The sequence below is a fragment of the Bubalus bubalis genome, chromosome 1 (genome assembly GCF_019923935.1).
Source record: "Bubalus bubalis isolate 160015118507 breed Murrah chromosome 1, NDDB_SH_1, whole genome shotgun sequence".
NCBI classification, from domain to species: domain Eukaryota; kingdom Metazoa; phylum Chordata; class Mammalia; order Artiodactyla; family Bovidae; genus Bubalus; species Bubalus bubalis.
Genome location: NC_059157.1, coordinates 95,828,037 through 95,850,275, shown reverse-complemented (window position 1 = coordinate 95,850,275; position 22,239 = coordinate 95,828,037). Strand labels below are relative to the sequence as shown.

General features: G+C 39.0%; 1 protein-coding gene across 14 annotated transcripts in view; it reads left to right on the top strand.

Moving 5' to 3' along the window:
* Positions 1-8,166: 8,166 nt before the first annotated feature.
* Positions 8,167-22,239, top strand: part of CBLB (Cbl proto-oncogene B) — a 224,662-nt gene continuing 210,589 nt past the window's right edge. For 5 of the 14 annotated variants that reach the window (XM_044941435.2, XM_044941430.2, XM_044941428.2 and 2 more), the window contains exon 1: positions 10,156-10,337. In XM_044941435.2, coding sequence (XP_044797370.1) covers positions 10,170-10,337 — 168 coding nt within the window. In that variant the 5' untranslated portion in view covers positions 10,156-10,169. Of the gene's footprint in view, positions 8,307-8,592; positions 8,615-8,682; positions 8,893-8,933; positions 9,133-9,254; positions 9,489-9,721; positions 9,745-10,155; positions 10,338-22,239 lie in introns of those variants that run through there. The other 9 variants (XM_044941414.2, XM_044941433.2, XM_025283292.3 and 6 more) reach the window with 9 other exon arrangements.

Here is a 22,239-nt window from a genome sequence, read left to right as displayed (position 1 = left end):
AGGCATGCATCCTGTTAAAAAGATAACTGTTCTTTTCTATGCACTGTTGCTTTCTTCCTGGCCCATCTCAAGCCCAATCGTTGATCATCTGTACTACTCTTTCATCAAAAGCCTTGATCTCTTTCATTCTTGTATTGGGTTGGCCAAAAAGTTTATCCAGCTTTAGGTAAAACTAAGATACATTTTTCATTTTCACCAAGAACTTTAGTGAACTGTGTATTCACTAACTGAATGAACTTTTCAGCCATCCCGATATCTCTGCAGCATCTGCTCAATCAAAGCACAAAACTGTTTTGAAGCTACAACCTTCCTTTCCCAGAGCCTGGCTGGATAAACTTATAAATCCTGCTAGGTTGCTTAGAGAGTAAAGCGTCTGCCCACAATGCAGGAGACCTGAGTTCGATCCTTGGGTCAAGAAGATCCCCTGGAGAAGGAGAAGGCAACCCACTCCGGTACTTTTGCTTGGAAAATCCCGTGGACGGAGAAGCCTGGTAGGCTACAGTCCATAGGGTCGCAAAGAGTCGGACGTGACTGAGCGACTTCACTTCACTTCACTTCAGGTTGGCACCACTACCCAATGCTTCATCTTCAAACTCCACTGAATCTTTAGAATAGATTCTCAGTCTTTTATTTAATACTTGTCCTTTTCCTTAACTCAAAATCTTCATCATTCTCAAGTTTGCTTCAATCTGAGAAGACAATTTTGTCTGTTACTTCATCCAGTAGAATTGGAAGCCATCGAGCATAGTTGGCATCAACTTCTTACCATCTCTAGAAATGTATTTGTAATAAATCTATGCCTACATAGTTTTATAGATATCATTATTTATATATTTCCCTGTCTTCACTTTTTTTTTTATTCTCAGAGGTCTTTTTAAATTTTTGGGGGTTCATTCTTACAGGATAATGTGTTCTTTAATCTTTCTAATTTATCCTATAAGAATGAACCAAAAAAATTTGGTTCTCCCATTCCTGTCACGGAGAAGGCAATGGCACCCCACTGCAGTACTCTTGCCTAGAAAATCCCATGGCCAGAGGAGCCTGGTGGGCTGCCATCTATGGGGTCGCACAGAGTCGGACACGACTGAGCGACTTCACTTTCACGCATTGGAGAAGGAAATGGCAACCCAATCCAGTGTTCTTGCCTGGAGAATCCCAGGGACGGTGGAGCCTGGTGGGCTGCAGTCTATGGGGTCGCACAGAGTCGGACACGACTGAAGCGACTTAGCAGCAGCAGTAGCAGCATTCCTGTCAATCCATTCTTTAATTAACATTGTTCCCACCAAGGTCCCAAGTGATCTCTCAATTGCTAATGCCGTTGGATATTCTGTAATTTTTTTTTTTAATTGGACCTCTTCTGGATTGTTGTTCGCCCCATGGAAACATTGTACTTCCCTGGTTTTTAGTATAACCACACTCAACTGGTTTCTTGTGTGATCTTTTTTGTGTGTGATTTCTTTTTTCTCTGCTTTTCTCTGAATGTTGATCCTCAAGGTCCAGCTCTCAAGTCTGTGCTTTTCTTATCCCATACAATCTCTCTTTATGACTTAAGTCTCGGGTATTAGTCACTTGTCAGTGTTGCCAAACCTCTGATTATATATATGCCATCATCTAACTAAATTATCCTTCAGTTTATTCAATGGATGTCTTACATTTTTTATTTTTAGAAATCAAATTAGTTCTCCCTTTTCCCTAACTAGACTGTCTTTTGATATTCTTTATGCTAGTTGTTGAGGCTGTCTTTTGCCAAGTCATTAAACCTGAAATATTGACTATCATTCCCGACTCTTCTGTTTTCTGCACTTTTTCTATTTCTGTAATTATCAGTGACTACGTAAATCACTAACCTGGTTAATTAACTGATCTGCCTCAGTTTCTATTTAGGATCACCTGGGAAGCTTTAACATTATCCTAGCTCAATTAAAGAAGAAACTCTGATATTGGGGCCTGGAAATTTGTTTTTCTAATGGGCAGACAGGAATAAAAACCGCTTTTCTCTATAGTTCTCAAATATGTCACTCACTCATCTTTCATCTACAGTTCCACTGTCTCATTTTAGGTCATCATCATTACTTATTGCCTGTGTCCTGACCAGCTCCCTGCCTCAGTCTCATCCTTCTGCAATCCATTATCAATCTGACCATCTGTGTGAACATTCAGAAATATAAATGTTAAAGTGCCATTTCCTTTGCTTTTCTAATGCAATACACTCTTCGCTGGTCTAAAACACTTAATGACTTCCCATCAAAAAAAGGATCAAACCCAAGTACTTCAACTGGGTACCTGAGGCCTTATTTTAATTTACTTATCACTTGACACATTTTTGCCTTTTATTTACCTTTCTCTGCTTCCCACAAAATGGTCCCACTTATTCCTGTACATAATGTGCTTATTTTCTTTCTTTTTTGCCCTTGCTCATGAGATCTCTGACTAGAATACCCTTTTGTGTTTAACTTTAATCCTATTTACTTTGCAAGTCTTGACTTTGTGATCACTTTTTTCCAAGCTGGCTTAAGTGGCTTTACTCAGTTTCTTGTGATGATCTCTGCCTGAAGAAATTACTGTTATTTTATTGCTTGATTTTATAATAATCCATTATACGCCTGATTTTTTTTCTGAAACAATGACTGGTACTTGATCATCTTTGTATTCCGTGGGGTCTAGCATATTTCAGATGCTCAAAAAATATTTTTTGAATAAATGAGTCAGTGAGCAGTTAGAAGTTATAGCTGATAAGATAAAGATGGATGCCTAATAGATCTTGTGTCCTGAAACAAGAGATTTAAACTAGAAAAGGAGAATTATTGTACACTGAGAATAGGAAACTTTGAAACCAGTAGAGAAGACTTTCTGTAGGATTAGAATATGTTAGATCTTTATTGACATTATTAGATTTACTCCTGCAGATAGTTTATTCTGATTTATACGTTCATTTTGAGAATCAGTAGTCTTTATTTGGCTTTTTTGAGAAGAAAAAGGAATATATAACCAGTATGTATTAATACTGGTCTGATTAGCAGTTATATTTCCCACACAATTGTTTTTTATACTACACATTAATCTCCTGTGAATTTGAGTTTATTGTCTATGATTTTAGGGTCCAATCACCTTGAATAAGTTTGCCAGTTTCCAGATTTGCCAAACTTAGCAATGTGATCAGCACTGTGATCCCCTTCAGCCTTGAAATTCTGAGTTTACATTTTGTTTAATTAAAAAAAAATTCAATTGTTGTATCTGTGGTATAAATCAAAAGGTGTAAGGACTGTAGATAAATTATTGTGACACATTCTATCACATTTCACATTATTTACACAAACTCTTGAGGGAAAAGAAAATTATCCATGTTTCTCTGAATCAAGGCATTATTGGAAAATGTACTGTGAAATAAAAAGAATGCAATTGGCATACAAAAGAATACAGACTGAGACAAAGCAGTAGGTTTATTCATCACACATATGCTTATATCATATGTACCCTGTATATTTAAATATCTCATATACATCTCATATATAAACAAATATCAGTTCAGTTCAGTCGCTCAGTCATGTCTGACTCTTTGCAACCCCATTAATCACAGCACGCCAGGCCTCCCTGTCCGTCACCAACTCCCAGAGTTTACCCAAACTCATGTCCGTTGAGTTGGTGATGCCATCCAGCCATCTCATCCTCTGTCCTCCCCTTCTCCTCCTGCCCCCAGTCCCTCCCAGCATCAGGGTCTTATGAGTCAACTCTTCTCATGAGGTGGCCAAAGTATTGGAGTTTCAGCTTTAGCATCAGTCCTTCCAATGAACACCCTGTATGTTTATATATATATAAACATACTATATAAAACATATATATGTTATTCTGGTATTCAAATATATAGATAGATAGATAGATAGATAAGCATACTATATAAAACATATATATGTTATTTTGGTATTTCAAATTTTTATTATCTCATGCCACCTGCGATCTCAAGTTGTTTTAAGAACTGATCTAATAATCATAAGTTTCTTTCTTGAACAAGACCTTTGTAATAGTATTTGTTGGTGTTCTGCTAAACATTTATTCACTTCTTTCTCTTTAGAAACAAAACTCAGTGTTTTAGCTGGTTATATTGTTTTCTATAATAAAAAATACATTGCTTTCCAGACATTTTAGCGACTGAGTTTGGCCATGAGACTGAATTCTGGACTTAAGCTATTAAAGAGAAATATTTGTGGGAGTTCTCTTAAAATTACTTAAGGGAAATTGATTCAGGGAGGAGTTTGATATACCCTGCTACCTTTCTTCTTAGCTTTTAACCTGAAAATAAGTGGTGATAGCTAGAGCACCAGTGGCCATTTTGGAACATAAGGTGATCTGAGGGTGAGAAACAAGGTGCTGGGATGATACAGAGGAAAGACAGGAACTTGGGTCCTTGAAAAAATTGTGGATCCATTATCTTTACCTGTACTTCCTAGCTTCGGACATTTTCTAGGTGTGAAAGAAATAAGATTCCTCTTGTTTACAGCATTGTTATTTATTGTTGCTTTTGTTGCTAAACAAGAATTCCAGTTGATCCCAAACTAGTATTCAGACTCAGGTAATATCTGATAAGTTCATAGATGAGCATCCCTCGCTGCTAGCTACTGTATGTGCTATTCAGGAACGATGGAAGTCTATTCCCCTTAACAAGGTGGCAGTGGTGGTTTAGTTGCTAAGTCGTGTCTGACTCTTGCGATTCCATGGACAGAGGAGCCTGGCAGGCTACAGTCCATGAGATTCTCCAGGCAAGAATATTGGAGTGGGTTGCCATTTCCTTCTCCATAACAAGGTAGGACTTGTAAACCAAAATATGACTAGGTAATAATCCGCTTATCTATCTCTAACCTGTGAATCTGTACACCTGGGGGATTAATGTTTTGTGTTGTGTCATTATGATTTTGAGTTGGAGGGGCACTGTAAATCTACCTGGTAGGAAAAGTAACATCTTGTTTGCAATTGTGAATAAAGTGGACTCTCCATTACACAGAAACAGGAAACCTTATACTTTCTATACAATAACCTTAAACAGTCAATTCATTCAACAAATATTTTTTGAGGGGCTATTTATAGATCAAATAAGTTACAGGGAGACTTTGTTATTTAGGCAACTGGTCTAATATCACATGGGTCACCTGCGAATTTGAAGAAAGTAGAAAGAAGAAAAATTGAATCAAATGGAAAAAACTGTAAAAGGTTTCCCCAATAGGTGTCTTATTTTTAATTTTTTTCTCCAGGTTTAAAGCCAGGATTCTAAGCTGAATTTTCTCAAATGGCACCAGCCTGTGAGTACAAGCATTAATGTCAGGTATTAATGCTCAAATAACAAGGGTTCATGTATGCCATTATAGTTTCTCAGCACCTCTGCCATAGCATCTCCCAGTTTCTTTCTGGGAGTCCTGAGGGAAGGGTCTCACATAAACTTACAATCAGCTTGTTTATATTATTCACTTCTTGGCTGTTATAGTGCTTGGAAGGAAGGCTCTTTGTTAGGAGTTTCGCCATTCTCCCTCATGCCAGGATCCTCCAGAAGAACACTCCTCCCCTATAAAGGTGTCACACCCAAGTTCTCTCTAGGTCACAAATATCCACGTTTCTGAAGAATAGCGCATTCACCTTAAAGTGCATCGTGTTTGAGATCGACTTGTTCCATGTAGAAACGAGCAGTGTATTTCTCTAGCCAATTCTGTCACCTTGAAGTACTACTGCTTATGCTCTGAGTATCACAACGTCTCCTATGAAAACATTTCCTTGTGCTTTTATTTATAGCCCTCAGCATGCAGTACTTTATTATATTCTCTCTCTTCTGTCTTCATTGGAAGCATCTGGGATGTAAAGTTTCATCCCAGTAGGTCTTTATTCTCCCACAGACATCAACTGCTCATGCTAATAGTTTGCAGGGAGGGCTATCACTCCCTCAGTTCATCAGTTCAGTTCAGTTCAGTCACTCAGTTGTGTCCGACTCTTTGCGACCCCATGAATCACAGCACGCCAGGCCTCCCTGTCCATCACCAACTCCCGGAGTTCACACAGACTCACGTCCATCGAGTCAGTGATGCCATCCAGCTATCTCATCCTCTGTCGTCCCCTTCTCCTCCTGCCCCCAATCCCTCCCAGCATCAGAGTCTTTTCCAATGAGTCAACTCTTCGCATGAGGTGGCCAAAGTACTGGAGTTTCAGCTTTAGCATCATTCCTTCCAAAGAAATCCCAGGGCTGATCTCCTTCAGAATGGACTGGTTGGATTGCCTTGCAGTCCAAGGGACTCTCAAGAGTCTTCTCCAACACCATAGTTCAAAAGCATCAATTCTTCGGCGCTCAGCCTTCTCCACAGTCCAACTCTCACATCTATACATGACCACAGGAAAAACGATAGCCTTAACTAGACGGACCTTTGTTGACAAAGTAATGTCTCTGCTTTTGAATATGCTATCTAGATTGGTCATAACTTTCCTTTCAAGGAGTAAGCGTCTTTTAATTTCATGGCTGCAGTCGCCATCTACAGTGATTTTGGAGCCCCCCAAAATAAAGTCTGACACTGTTTCCCCATCTATTTCCCAGTTCATCACACACAAGCAAATCCTGAATCCTAGTTCTGGTTCAAATGGGAGCCCTACTACACCAGAACTTAACTTGGACTCAACATGATTTAATAAAATACCTAGTGGAGAATGAAGCTGTAATTTATTGGTACTATTTATAATATATAAAATAAATTATGTGTGCATTGTGTATATGTGTTGTATATATATCTACATATACATAAAACCATATCCCACAAAATTTGTAATTTGTATCAATGTGATATGCTTGATACCATAGTCAGTGCTATTTTCTTACTAAGTCATCTCTTTCAGTTGCAAAGGTAACACCAAAAGAATGCCACATGCTATAACATGTATTTTACTTATTTTGCATTTATCTAGATATGAATATGAGTATAGAATTAGAGTATATGAGTATGAATATGAGTATAGAATATGAGTAAGAATGTATATGCTTAGTTGTAATGTTTCCTTAAGCTACTCTTTTCCTACATGCTGAAAAACCTTTTATACATATATTCTTTTGGGATTTATTTAAATGGTGACCCAAGTTTGGTTTTTTTTCCCTTTTGGAGTCTCTCTAGTAAATTTAGCTACTGTCACTATGAGTAAAGGAGATATGCATGGGTGGAAGAGATATGGAGAAGCCAGTTCTTTTGTAGATAAACACAATGTGAAAACAAGGAACTACTCTTTAATTATTGGCATAGAAATAATGGCAAAGAAACAAAATTACTTCCTGAACCACATTTTATCACCTGACCAGCTGCAAAGACCACGTTTTGCCTGTTTTAATCAAATGAAAACTTTAACCATCTGTATTTAGGGCTATAAAGAATGTTAACAAGAAGTCAGGATCCTTGACAGTCATTATCACTAAAACGGTTATTTAACTAGAAAGTGGTTAGAACCACTGAGAAACATCTTATCAGGTTAACTGGTTTAGAGAAATATTTTTTAAAATTAACAAAATATTACAACATCTGAGAAACCTAAGGTGTAAAGTTTATTCCACACTGCCACTGGGGTGGAAAAAAATTCTGAAGCATAACAATCTAGAGCAATTGTTAGTAGCACCTGTGGTGGGGCTGGAGCTAATAGAAGACATTTATTTTATCTATAATCTTGTTGAAAGAAGGGCCCCAGAACAGTAGCTTTTTCAAGACTGGTCAGATATGGGCTTTTCTAAAGACATTGGGGGTGGAGCCACAGAAAGATTACAAATGCTGGGAGAGAATGGCAGACACAGAGTAAAGGTGACTCAGACAAAATACAAAAGCCGTTTCCTCTTCAGTCATTTACACAGCAACTTGCAGTAAATAAAAAGGTGCAGTGTATACATTAGCAGTTCCTGTAGTCTGGTTCTTTTACTGCCCTGGCATGATTAGTGCAGACAATTTGGCCTGCGTTGTCAATTGTTTACTTTTTCATCAACCTGATATTTGATCAGCAATTCCTCCAGAACTAAAAGCAAAAGGGAAACGCGCTCAGAAATTAAGGAAGTTTTGGTTGGAAATCAGGTGTTAACCCTAGTCTATTCTGTGAAAGGCTTATACTTCATTTTAGAAGCTGAATGACTGTGTGCTGTTTTTTGCTAGTCCACAAGAAGCCATGCTTTAGACCCGTTTGGCTGCTGTCCTGGGTAGAAGTTTGGCAGCCCTAAGGAGATGAATTCTTCAGCCTCGTATCCGCCCAGAGTCAAGAAGCAACACCCTCTCAGCCTCTACTCTGTTGCTATGAAACAAAAGACTAGGAAGGTGAGCGAAGCAGGAAGTCCCGCCTTTTAGCCAGAGTCCGCTTTGGCTCCGTTTCCCAACGCTCACGCCCACCCGCCCACTCCTTATTGGTTAATTCCCTAGTGCTTTGCATCTTTTCTTCCATTTCCTTTATGACTTTCGTTCTCGGGTGAATCCAGTCCCCTCATTTGTCTCCGAATCCTTTTCCATTTGGGACGTGTGGCGAGAGGGCCTTCCTCTGGGGCCATTGTGTACTGTGGGAGACGTGGACCGGGTGGTAGTGCGAGGAGGACGGGGGCCTCCCGTCCATTGGCGCCGCCCGCTGTCGGGTACGGGAGGACTGCGCTGGATTGGCCTAGCCCCGAGCGGCCCCGCCCCCAGCCCCGCCCCGCGCCTGGCTCTCTGTGTGTGTATCCTCCAGGGGTGGGGTGGCTAGCGAGTGGTCTCCTCCTCCGGCTAGTGCTGCTGCGGCGTCCCGTGGCCTCCCTGAGAGTCGGGCGGGAGGGGAGAGCGGGCGTGGATTGGTTTTGACGGTAATTGTTGCGTTTCCCCACCTCGGTGGCCGGCGTCTCTGGGTCGCTCCTTCCTCGGGAGCGGGGCTTTTACGGTGATTACACACACCCTGCCGGGGCTACCCACGCACCCTGGGCTCGTGCGCGTAGAGTCGGACCCGCTCACCCGCGTGTCTCTACGGCGCCGAGACGCCGGGAGGGAAGGGGGTGCCGGGGAGGCTCGGCGCTGCTTTCCGCCCAAGGGGCTTGGGGCAGCCCGACGCGGGCCTCGGAGGAAGAGGGGACAGCCCCGGTTTCCAGCTGCTGTCGCCGCCGCCGTCACACTTTGAAGAGGGGTATTTAAAGCCGGGACCCGGGCTGGGCCGGGGAAGGAGGAATAGGGAATCAGGGGAGCCAGGGGGCTGGGATTGCAGACAACCCAGCGAGGAGCGTCCTCCGGGGAGCTGAACGCGGAGCGCCCCAGACGCACGGGGCTGCGGGTGCCGGAGCGGGAGGGGTTCTTCGTCCTTTCTCTGTCCACCTCCCCCGCCCCGCCAAGCTGTGGTCCGAGAGTGGCAGGGGAGGAGCCTGAGCCGGGAGGCACAGATGTCCCGAGACAAAGCTTTGGACCCCCTACCCCCACCCGACTTGGAGGAGATGAAACGTAGGAAACCTAAGAAGTGAACTCTCTCTCCTTTCTGTGCCCGCTCTTGTCAGTTTCTCACTCTCTTTTAAAATGGGCTATTTGTCTGTTGGTTCGTTTGGCTCTTCACTTGGGAACAACTCCTCAACCGCGTTGTTTGAAGAACTATGTGCTCGTGTGTTCATGAGTCCGAACTTGTTGGTTTTAGCTGGGAAAATCCAAGTCCTCAGCCTTTGATGACAACAGTCGTGCCCTTTCTGCTCCTGTAGAATAATCTTTAGGTTTATATACCTTGGCGAAATCACAGTGAAAGTGCAGTTTTTGAGTGAGGCTCCCAAAGTGTTTTCTAGGGGCTGCAGTTCTGGTCTTTTGAATTGGGGTTAAGTCAGGGAAGGGGGGAAACTGATGTGTTCTAACGTAGATAGAGGAAATCTAAGTTTTTATTACTGTTGTTGTGAGTTATGTATTAATCAAGCCTTCACTCCTTGCCATGTGAGAATGATGCATCTTTAACTCTTAGTGTTCCCAAAACAGATCTAAGGTCATTGCTCCTAAACCTGTGTGTTGTGTGTAAAGATTGAGAGTGAAAAATTCACACGCTATTGAAAAGTTGAATCTGGGACCCTGGATTTTGTTCTCACTGATGGAGGAGGATGTGATGGGTACACGTTAACCCGTTTGCTGTTGCATAAATATTTTCAAGACCAACTAACTTTTTTTTTTCTTCCTTTCAAAGAGCTAAGATTCCAGATGGCAAATTCTATGAATGGCAGAAACCCTGGTGGTCGAGGAGGAAACCCCCGAAAAGGACGGATTTTGGGTATTATTGATGCTATTCAAGATGCAGTTGGACCCCCTAAGCAAGCCGCAGCGGATCGCAGGACCGTGGAGAAAACTTGGAAACTCATGGACAAAGTGGTAAGTTCTGCTTGACTGTTTCTGTACAACAGCAGGGTTGACCCTGGATGTGGTTTTCTCCAGTTTTGTTTGTACTGTCATTTAGTAATAATTATTGGTATGGCAACAATCTTTTGATTCGGATTGACCGTGTTTCTTATATCTGCTTTGGGTGTTTTGAAAAGTTGAATTCAGAGCCAAGACTTGTTTTTTTTTTTTTTTTTTCACCTTCTGTCCTACTCTTCAAGGTTCAAAGTTCCTCTATATGACTCAGATATGCAAAGCTTTTACTGTTGGCTGCTCTTTGTTGGTGCATGGCATAGAATCGTTTGGAAGTGTTTGTTCTGTCTTATGTAAGGTTGTGTTGCTCTTAGATAACAAAAGAGTGCATACAAGTAATTTAAGAAAAGTCTCTGATGGACTCCTCTTGACATCCAGTGTGTGATGCTGAGAATGATTACTGGGGAAAGAACCATATTAGTCTTAAAGTGAGGAAGCAGTATTTGAGAGTCCATTTTCATCTTTGAGAATTCATCTTCATTAAGGAACTTTTTGGTTGTTGTTAATGGTAGAGTCACAGTTTGTTTCATCTATTCCATTTTGAAACAGGAAACCTTTTTGATTGCACATTGTTTATTGTGAAAGGAAAATTTATGATGGAGGTGGTGGGACTGAGAGTATCAGAAACCTCTGTGGTTTTTGCATGTTGCTTTCAGATGAACTACAAGTTACAAGAAGAAATGGTGCTGGATGTCAGTACCCAGACAAGTCTAGGCAACCTGAATACTTTGCAGAGGTCTGCTGGGAAAACTGTAGCTGTCACTGTCCTGTCTTACTAAGTGGGATTATGAAATAAATATGATTAAGATGTAGCTTGTTTAGTCACTAAGTCATGACCATATGGACTGTAGCCCACCAGATTCTTCTGTCCCTGGAATTTCCCAGGCAAGAATACTGGAGTGGGTTGCCATTTCCCTCTCCAGGGGATCTTTCCAACCCAGGGATCGAACCCCAGTCTCTTGCATTGGCAGGTGTGTTCTTGACCACTAAGCCACCAGGGAAGCCTAAGATGTAGTTTGTTGCTGTGCAAAATTAATAGTTCTGCTTTTGCATCAGTAGTACTGTAAGCTATATACTGGTAAATATTTGTAGCCCTTTATAGTTTCATTTGATAGATACTTGGGGCTAATTATAAAATTAATTGATGCAGGGCTCTTGATATCTTTATACCTGCAGAAATGGAAGTTTTAAAAAAATATTTCTTTGTAGCTGTGTGCTAAAGCGTTCATAAAGTCATATTATGAAGAGTAAAAAGTAAAGCAGTTACCTTACTTTTTTCGTAACTGTTCAAATATTTTCCATGAAAAGCCACTGTTGGTGGTGGTAGCAATACTGGCAGGGGATAAGATTTACTTTATTTTCGTTTATCCTTATGAAAAGCACAGATGGGTAGATGAACGATAGGCCTGGCATTCTGTGGCTGGTGGCACTAAAGGAAGAGCCAGAATATTTTTGTCAGATAAATATCCTTAGTTTTGGGCTTCAGTGTGACCTATTTAAGCTTCTGCCAATTATTCAAATTGTGAATTTTAAAGTACTTCAGATAGAATGATGTCATAGTGTTAGAACATTGCAACTTGCTGCTTGAGGTCAGGTTTTCGTTTTAACATTGGATACTTAAGAATGAGGAGCATGCAGTTGGAAAAATTATGTATATTTGGCGGCACAATACTAGCTGTCTTTGCTTTTCTGAGGAGTAAGCAATTTAAGGTCACTCATGCTTGTATCACTAGTTGGGCGTAAGAGAAGGAAAGTCAAGGGTTTTCTTTAACTTCTCTGTTATATGAATGGGCAAGAATGGGTCAGGTTCTACCGGGGAGGTCTCCTCTCTCCCCACCCCCTTCTTTGAGTGGTCGGAGTTTGTACAATTGTAAGTAAATATTAAAACATCAAATGAAAAAGATCTGTATGGGGAAGTGGTAAACTATGGTTAATAGAGTCATTATTTTTGAAACATTAAAAAATGTGTGTGTAGTTTTGGCCTGTAACTGATTGTTGACCTAAGTTTTATCCTCTTTTAATTATTTCATCATGGGTTATGGTAAAATAGATGGCTTATGGGCCATCTATTATGGGTTAATGGTAAAAAAAAAAAAAAAAAGGCTTCTGCCATTGTTTATTTTATTAACCCTTTTGTGGGTTTGCGTTTAGCCTCTCCAACTGAGAATCTTGACTCAAGAGGATATCTGTTACCTGAAGTCTACTTAGTGGATTGTGGGTACAGGTATTGGCAAAGGTGCATTGTATGGCTTTCTCTATTTGTCTTCATTATCTGTCAAGGCTGAATATTGTTGTGTTCGTTTATGTATGCATTTGTGGGCTTTGTGGAGGGAAACCATGTAAATCATTATGAAAGTCCAGTACGTTTATTGCTACTCTATCTCACAGTAATGAAAAAGCACTGATAGTTACTAATTGGAAGAATATTTTATTTAATTGTATAGTGTAGAAGAACCCCCCACATGTGTTTATCTTTCTGCTTGTCAGTGGTGAAGGAAATGGTTCATATAATGAACACTGTCCTGGTGATTACATCAGGAACTTTATTATTAGTCTAAAAGGTAATCCCTTGACATATTGCCTAACTGTTTTGTAAAATAACTGCCATAGCCAGAGTTTAGCTTGTGAATAACAATAGTAACTTTCAAATCTAACTGGTAGTTATGTAGAAGACAGGGTTAAGTATTCAGCATTTTTCTTTATAAAACCTCTTCAACAAGGTCAAATCTTCGAAGTGTAAATTTGTAAACAAGCTCCAAGTACAGTATGTCTTAGCTACCTACAAAGTAAAATAACTTATCTCACGGGGCTTATGAAGCAGTCTTAGACATTGGTGGAAAAACCTAGTAAGTGTGTAGTTACACCATTCCTTGGCCTCTAGAATTTAAAACGGTCAACTCTGATTCCAGTTCTAGCTAACTGTTACGTTTTCAGAGGGCAAGCTTTCTATGCAGGGTCACTGAGAGTAGGAGGGAGTAATTGCTCAGTTGTGTTCCTTGTAAGATAAAAAGTGTTTTGAAAGAAAACATCAGTGGCACAAACTTAACGTGGTACATTTATTGTGAAAAGAGTAGTAACATATCCCAAAGCATCTCATTTATTTTAGACATCTTTTCTGGTCTTAGCTCCATGTGTCAGTGGAAGTCAATAGCTGACCCCAAACTGTTCAGATCAGTGGATGCCTCTCTGATACAGAGACAGAACTATTAGTCATGAATACACAGTGAGGTTCATATACACCTGAAATGTGGAGTCTGTTCCGAAACCCTCACAGAGTTGGAGGTTCTTAAACACCTAAACATTTATTGAGGACCTACTGAGTTTCTATGAAGTCCTTGTTACCTGGAGATGCAAAGCTAGACAAGATATAAATCTGCCCTAGACCTGTCAAGGAAGCTCCAAGACCATCATCAGAGCCAGGCATGTAAGTGGGTAATTGCCATGTCACATGGAGAGGTCTGTAACACAGACCTATACAAAGTACAGTGGGAGCAGAGTCAACAACATCTGCCTTGTTTTTCTTCTGGCCACTTCTTAGACTGTTGTCTCTCTGGATTCTGCTGGCCACTGCCTTTATAGGAAAGGCATTATTGTATTCTTGTTGAAAATGCTGTGGTGAGGGTAAGGAAATGATTGCTAATCAGTGTGTAGGAGTGATGATTTATTAATGTGAGGTTCCTGAGTATGATTTTCACAAGCATCTTAGCCAGGTGATGGAAAGTGGAAGAAACAATTTTCCGTCTAATAAATACTAAATGTACTGAGCATACATGGATGTTCAGGAAATTAAAAAATATTTAATTGATGCCAAAGAGCAAAACAAGTTGAGTACCTGCCTATATTTTTGTCTTGCTGTCCTTGTCATTTATTTGAAATTATATTACTGACAGAGTTTTAAAAGCATTTAAAAAGTGATGATGTCAAACAGCCTTTTCCTGCCTTTTGTCCTTCGTTCATTTAATACATTTCAAGCTTGGAATTTAATTTATTCTCTGTCTTTGTAATCTCATTTCAACTATAATATATTTTAAAGCTTTTCATTTAAAATGTCTTAAAATACATGCAACTATTAAAAAATAGTATTCTTTTCTAAATTAATTTACTCATACCTCTGAAAAATATTGCACATAGACGAAAACTTTATTTTCGGATGCCGGTTGTTTGTGTTTGATGGATTTGAGAATATCACCGTCCTTGGGCTCTTGGAATAAGGAATATCATTTATTTGAATTATTCTTCACATATTTCATTTTCCTCAGTGAGGTTGTTCTCTATTAGCAGGATCATGGGCCCAAATAGACTTGGATAGAGGATAACACAATACATATCTGGGTTATTTTGTTTAGTACTGAGTTAGATTTTTGAATTTGTGCTTAGATAAATTAAGTGATCCCAAAGTTTGCTTCCTGTCCTTTCTAGGTAAAACTTTCGGATAAAGTAAAAGATGTAAAGGAATCTTCCCAAGAGTTCCCTGGGTTTATCCTTGTGATATAGAGCATACCTTTAATAGAAGGCTTCATTAGTTAGTAATCATTTAACTCCTATAAAATTATAACCATTCAGATTTTTGAATCAACTTCTTTCTTTCAAATTTGCTTTCTATGCTATTAGTGATTTCATCATTCATTAATTATATGCAAAGTATGGAAAGATAGACAATCATAAATAACCATGTTATCCTGGAAGATACAGTAAGTGCTGTAATACGGTGTAAATAAGGATGGTATCATCTACTCAATGGACATGAGTTTGAGCAAGGTCCAGGAGATGGTGAAGGACAGGGAAGCCTGGTGTGCTGCAGTCCATGGGGTTGCAAAGAGTCCGACACGACTGAGTGAACCACACAGTGCTGTAACGTAGTATGTGAGTATCATTTGCTAGGGTGGAAAGTTGGTGTAGGCAGTATGGTGTAGTATACCTGGTAGTATTATCTAGCTGTTCTTTAGAGGATGTTTTGGATTCCAGTGAGGTGGAGGACACAGCAGGCTGAAGGAGTGATGGGTAAAGGGAGATGATGGAGTGAGCGAAGGAAAGTTAGAGAAGCTTAAAGAGGCTTTGAGTGTTTTGTCAAGGAATTTGGACTTTTATTTAGTAGGCAGAGGACCATTGAAATGTTTGAGCAGAGTGAGAGAATGTCAAGGCTGTGTTGGTCAGTTACTCTCTTGACTCTAGAAAGGATGAGTTAAGAGGGGGAAAAAAACCCTTTAAAGGTAGAAATAATGATCAAGAGAAATTAAAACAGACTGGGTAAGAAATAAGGAAGGGCTGTGCTAGAAAATTGATAGTAGATATAGCAAATGTTGGTTCAAAAGTGGGAGACATTTTGGAGTAAAACCTAAGGTCCTGGTGACCCTTCAGAGATAGAGGATGAAGGAGAAGTTGAAGTGAAAGTGGCTCTTGAGGTTTTCAGCTTAGTTGACTCTAAAAGCAGTGATGCCCTTAATGAGATAAGGAACATACGAAGAAAAAGAGGAAGCTTGGGGCCTGGTGCATGATGTTTGTTTTTTGGCCATGTTGAATTTGACATGCCAGAGTGAAATATCCATTTTGAAGTCAGAAAATTGAATATGCAGTTAAAGAAAGAAATTAAAACTAGAAATGTGTGTTTGGTAGATATGCGCATAGAGGTGGCATTTCAAGCTGTAGAACAGCAAGAGATTTGGAAGGCAGACTAGAAGGTGAGAGTTGGGGAGAAAAAGTCAGAGATTGGAATTTTTGGCTGTATCACTTGTGTATCTATAAGTAGATGGTGGTGAAGGAAAACGAATCCTACAAAGAACAGTGATGGAACAGATAGGAAAGGAATGAGAGCATATTGATTTCCTGGGTAGAGAGAGCTTTATAAGGAAGTAATTTCAACACCTAAGAAAACTAATAAGCTCAAATGGAAAAATCCAAGCTGAATGAAAATTTAAGAAATCATTACATTTCTTGAGTCTAGGCCATTGTTTATCTTTCCATGTCGTATCAATGACAGCTAGATTGAAGTGACAGCTAGATTAAATTCAGTATGTGAATTCAAGAAAATTGTTCTAGAACTGGGACAACTAGTAAAAAGAAAGAAAGTTATGATAGCTTGAAGATTTGAGCAGAGCATAGCCTTGTGTGTGTGTGGATGCTATTGTAGAGGTTCACAGAATTGAGGGGAAGGAATATAGGTAGGGAGTGATTTAAGATGGAAGAAGAGGTAATTGATAAAGTAGTATTGTGGATTACAGTGTAGGAAGGAAAGGCTCAGAACAAGTAGAAGGGCAATCCTTGGTAGATAACTAATTTATATGTAGATAAGAGGGAAATGAGGAAATATACAGTGAAGTTATGGAGGAATTTGGAAATTTTACTTAGGGTTGTCAGAAAGTGTTTTAACTCATATTTGTAATATTTAAACCATATTTTCAAATTGCATATTACAAACAATATAGTTTTCCAGCAGTTAACTGTGTATGAAAGTAAAAAAACTGAAATGGAAATCAGTCCTGAACCTTTATATTAAGATCACCTTAAAACATCCTGCAACTTAAATGACACCACAGTATTATCTGTGTCTACTCTGCTTGGGCACATATTTAAGATTTTTACAAATTTATTTGTAAGATTCTGATTTTCTCCTGGTCATTAAAGAAACGTTTGGAAAATATTTGACTAGATTTTTAGCTGTTTAACACATTAATATTTAAATAATTGTTAAGCTCACACTGTTTTTCAATAGGAATTACAAAAATACTACTTAAGTATTCTACGTTTCAAAAGATTCCAGATCAGCTGAGTACCGATGTACTGATTCCACGTGAGGAGTAGTGACTGGGTCTCATTTACTGCTATTCTGCCCAAAGCAGGAGACTTTGTAAGGATTTCAGGTAGTATAACAAACTTTAGGAACTAATTATGGGCTTCAGCAATGGTTCAGTGGTAATGAATCTCACCCATGGGAGGTGTGGGTTCAATCCCTGGACCAGGAAGATTCCCCCTGGAGGAGAAAATGACATGCCACTCCTGTCTTCTTGCCTGGAAAATCCCATGGACAGAATAGCCTGGCGGGCTATATAGTCTGTAGGATGGCACAGATTTGGACATGACTGAGTGTGCACATGTCTACACACACATGAATCAAATGAAAGAACTCTTAATGATCCTCAACAAGGTGGCCAGTGCCCCTGGTCTAATTCTCCTACCTTTGCAAAACCTGCAGTGATTCTGCTGTATTGTGGTCTAATATGGAAGGGGAAGAAATCCTAAAAAGTTGCCAGTGCCCACTGCATGCCAGGTGTTGTGTTGAGCACTTTACTTTTCTTCTTCTGAGACTTTGTAACATCCTTAGAAGTTTCCATGGTTTCCTGAAGAAGAAACTGGCCCAAGGTTGTAAAGCTAGCGAATGCCAGGGCTAGATCCCAGGTCTGATTGATTCTCAGGCCTGTTTTCGTGGTACGAAGATTTAAGCATGTATGACTTATGCTCATGATATGAAGATTCAAGCATGTTTGACTCTTCCTCTTTACACAAGAAATAAAAGGACCTTTACCTGTGTATTTGTAATGATCAAGTTCTTCTCCAAGCTTTGTACTCATGTCGACAGATTTATTCAATATAGATCGGGATATTCTTTTTGTAATATTACTTCTGAGAGGTTCCTCCTTACTTCGTTTCTTTCCTCCATATCTTCCTACTTCTCTCCATTGAAGTCTTTATTTTACACCTACTATATGCAGGATCCTATATTACGTGATGGAAATAGACCAGTGAGACAGATACGCCCTTCACCCTTAAGAAGTTCCATTCTCATATGGAAGGATAGTGAACAAATGAAGACATAATTGACCTCTTAATACAACTAGACAATTATTAAATGGTGCTTTTTAATATATTAGTCTTCTAAAGAAAACTTTGAAAACCATAAAAAAAATTGGTGGTTTGCCCAGATCCTACTATGAGTAACTTCCAGATTCATAACCAATCATATGCTAACCTTCTGGTTTTGCCCAGCTAATACTCTATGTAGAAAGAGTTCTATTTTATTTTTCTATTTTTTACTTTTTATGCTGTATAAGTTCTTATACGTTTATATACTTAGTGGTGATTTGCTGAGATAAAATGTAAAGAATCTGAAGAACTCATAGATACTTTTTATCATAACAACAAACTTTTAAGTAACTGCAATAAGGAATCTCTTAGAACAGTTAGTTACCTGGGAAGCACAAATAAGGATTTCTTTCAGACTTCCCATACTGTCTTTAAAAAATGGGATATTTCACTTTGAAGGTATAATACTTGATTTAATACAACTGAGTGCTCCATGAAGTGAGGTGTGTTTTATAATGAACGTCTGCTGTGGTATGCACCCAATTCCTTACTGTTGAAGTTTGCATTTGCTTCAGTAAAATTTCTTTCATAGATTTCAGGGGCTGGTTTGAATCTTGTTTGCAGGAAATATGTTAGCTGACCTAATACTTCTTTGTTACCTTTTGGCTAGAAATATTAATTAAAGCACATTCAGGAAACTGTTTAAATGCGAGAATGTTCCAAAAATAATTAACAGCTTTGAGAATTCGTATAGCACTAGTAAATCCTGTGTTTGCATTTGTGTCTTTGCATTGATATGTTTGAATATGTATTTTATATATCTGAATACATATTCATGTATTTATTGAAATACACAGTGTGTATAATATATATAAAATGTATTTTTGATGTGTGTGGGATGATGTATATATAGACATATACAGAGAGGTCTACTTAAAAATCTTGAAACACATTTCAAGAATTACATCAGGCAGCTGTCTACCTTTAAGGAGAAAGTGCCTCACTTGTAAGTTCAGAAGGCGGGGTTGTGAGCAGTAAACTCCACTAAGTTCCATTTCTGTGTTTAAGTGTTGTTGTGTCACAAGGAAGGAGTTGGTCTTGGTGATCTCCAAAGTCTTCTTTAAAACCCTTTGAGTCACTGACTATAATGGAATTTTTAGCCCAGTTCCAACAGTAAATGTTTTACCTTTCAGTTCAAGAGCAAAGAGTAATGAGCCAATCCTTTTGTGTACCAGTTGGTGCCTTAAAAAGTCCATCATTTTGTAATGTGACTGTAGATTTGTTCTCCGTGAAAGTTCTTCTGTGTTGGGACCTGCTGTCATTCTAGGGAGCAACTTAGACAGTTCTAGAAGACATCTAAGTCATTTGAATCTGAACTTGAACCTTGTGGTGAGCTTGATTTTTCTCCTTAAAATCCTGTTTTTATAAAAGCATTTTTTTCTCTCCCTGGCTTTCACAGTTCCTTGCACATAGCGGGCACTCAATAAATATTTATTGAATAGAATTTGACCTGCTTAGAAGAAGTAGTCCTGGCATAAGGTTATTCATTTTCCTCAGGAGCTGTCATAAAGCACAGAATTTAATACTAATCCAGCTGATGAACTGCACACTCAGCGGCATACGCTAGGAGTTCAGCGTTTTATGTTGCACTTGCCCAAGTGCGGGTTTAGAAAGCCGTGTGGCCTACAAGGGATGAACTGCCTCTAGCCTATTTCAGAGCTCTTCCTTCCACACACCACGGGCTTCCTCTGTGCCCACCTTTTAGAGTGATTGCATTGACTCCTTTTCACACACCCTGCTCTCTGGGGCCTCTCAAGCCTTGGCACATCCCTTTGCCTGGAATATTCCTTTTGCAAATTTAGGTATGCCTTTCATGGTACTGCCGCATGGACATGTCTGCTTCATTCCTCCTCCAGCACTTTGTACTCTCCTCCATTACAGCGCTCCCATTTTCCTGTCATTCTTTTTCAAGCCACCGATTTTTTTCACTAGAAAACTCCTTGAGGACAGGTCTTTGATTTATTCCTTGCTGTATTCCCTAGGGCTGAAAACAATGCCTGTTGCACCAACGTTTGTAGAATTAACAAATGGGTCCTGAAGTTCATGTAAATTCACAAATGGAATAAAATAAAAATGTAAATGAGTTTAGCCAGGGATCATTAATTATATGCCCAATTCTAATTAAATTGTGATATAGTTAAAAAGAAGACCAGCCTGAGATTCATAAGATGCAGACTCTTGTGTTGGATTAATGATTTTTTAATAGTCCCTTAATCTTTGTAGTTCTTAGTTTCTTTATCTGAAAATGAATGGATTGGACAGGATCTTTACTAAGATCCCTTAGAGCAAGAATTACATTGCTCCTAAGTTAATTATAGAGAACTAGGTCTCTTCTGCCAGACTCCTTAAGGCAGGAAGTATGCTCTAGTCATCTATAATTTCCTGGCACTGAGCTCAGTACCTGGTATATAGTAGTTATCAAACAATTTTACTGAATAAAGCAATAAATTCTCAGATGGAATTACAGTTTAAATAAAGCAAATGAGAAATAAGTTCAGGTAGCGAATAGGAAATGAAAAATCTGTAATGTTTAAAAGAATCTATTAAACTACAGTAATTTGCAATGTCTGAAAAAAATACCTGGGAGAATTTTTTTATTTATCAGTTAAAAAATTCACCAGTTAGAGGAAATGAATTTAAAACTGCCTGGTCCCCTAACTGCAGGTTAATAATTTATCAGTCTGGTGACATGTTGTACCAAGTTTTATGTTGCTAAAATTAAATTACCTGTTGTAGGATGTTGTTGGTGATACTTCTGAAATTTGTGTATATTTGTGATACTATCTTTTAGTTTTAAGAATTGAGAAACGTTCTTGATTTAACCAGGATTTGTTAAGTCATTGATTTATTTGAGACTTCATCAGTCTTTAGAGGGGGAAACAAAAACAATTATGTATATATAATTCAGTCATGAAAATGAGAAAGTAATATAATATTTGTGTGTCTAAATATATATAAAGAATTTCAGAATCAAATCAACCAACCATTTATACATCCATATATTAGTTATGTTCTGCATGCTGGATAATCGTTAGGAGAAGGGGACGACAGAGGATGAGATAGTTGGATAGAATCACCGACTTGATGGACATGAGTTTGAGCAAGCTACAGGAGTTGGTGATGGACAGGGAACCCTGGTGTGCTGCAGTCCATGGGGTTGTACAGAGTCGGATATGACTGAGCGGCTGAACTGACTGATACGCTGGATAATTATTTTAGGCACTGTATACAAAAAGGAGGGAGATAAAATGCCCATTGTTAATGTGAGAAATGTTTGTCTGAGGAGCTGATGCTTGATAGTTTGAGTCAGATTTTTCTCCTCACAAAAGACAATATGGTTATTTCTCAAGAAAGCAATTGAGAAAGTAAGTTTGAGAGCTTTCTTCATTTGTTGTTTCCTTGATTCATTGTGTTTGTAGTTCTTGAAAATATTATTGTTCAACTCTTTTTCATTTAGTCCCAGCACTTTTTTGAGTACCCAGAAGTGCATCCATGTTTTGTGGAACCTGACATTTAGAGTGGTCCTTTTAAAGAGAAAAAAAAATACAAAATTGGGTATGAAAATGTATTTTTTTAGAACAATAAAAAGTCACAAGTTATAAATTAAAAAAAAGTTAAGTCCACAAACATCAGAGAAATAACCTAGGCTCTGTATACTTTATGCTTTGACTCTCTACATTGCTCACATACGCCACCAGTCCCAGGTACCAGGAAATTTGAATGTGACCTTTCTGCTCCTGTGCTGGGCTGGTCAGCATCACAGACACTTGAAATGTTCCTGAAGCCATTCTTTTATCACAGCTGCTGGTTGGATTTAACTAGTTTCAGAAGTGACTGTGTTCTTTACATTCATTTTCCATTAAAATCAAGCTAAATGCATCTTCAACCCAAATTTGCATTAGCCAGACTCCAGACATGTCCCCCACCACTTCAGTGCCACCCAATAGAAGGCTCAGTTTGACAGAAGGGATGTCACACTGGGAAAAAGACAGAAATCTTAGCCAGT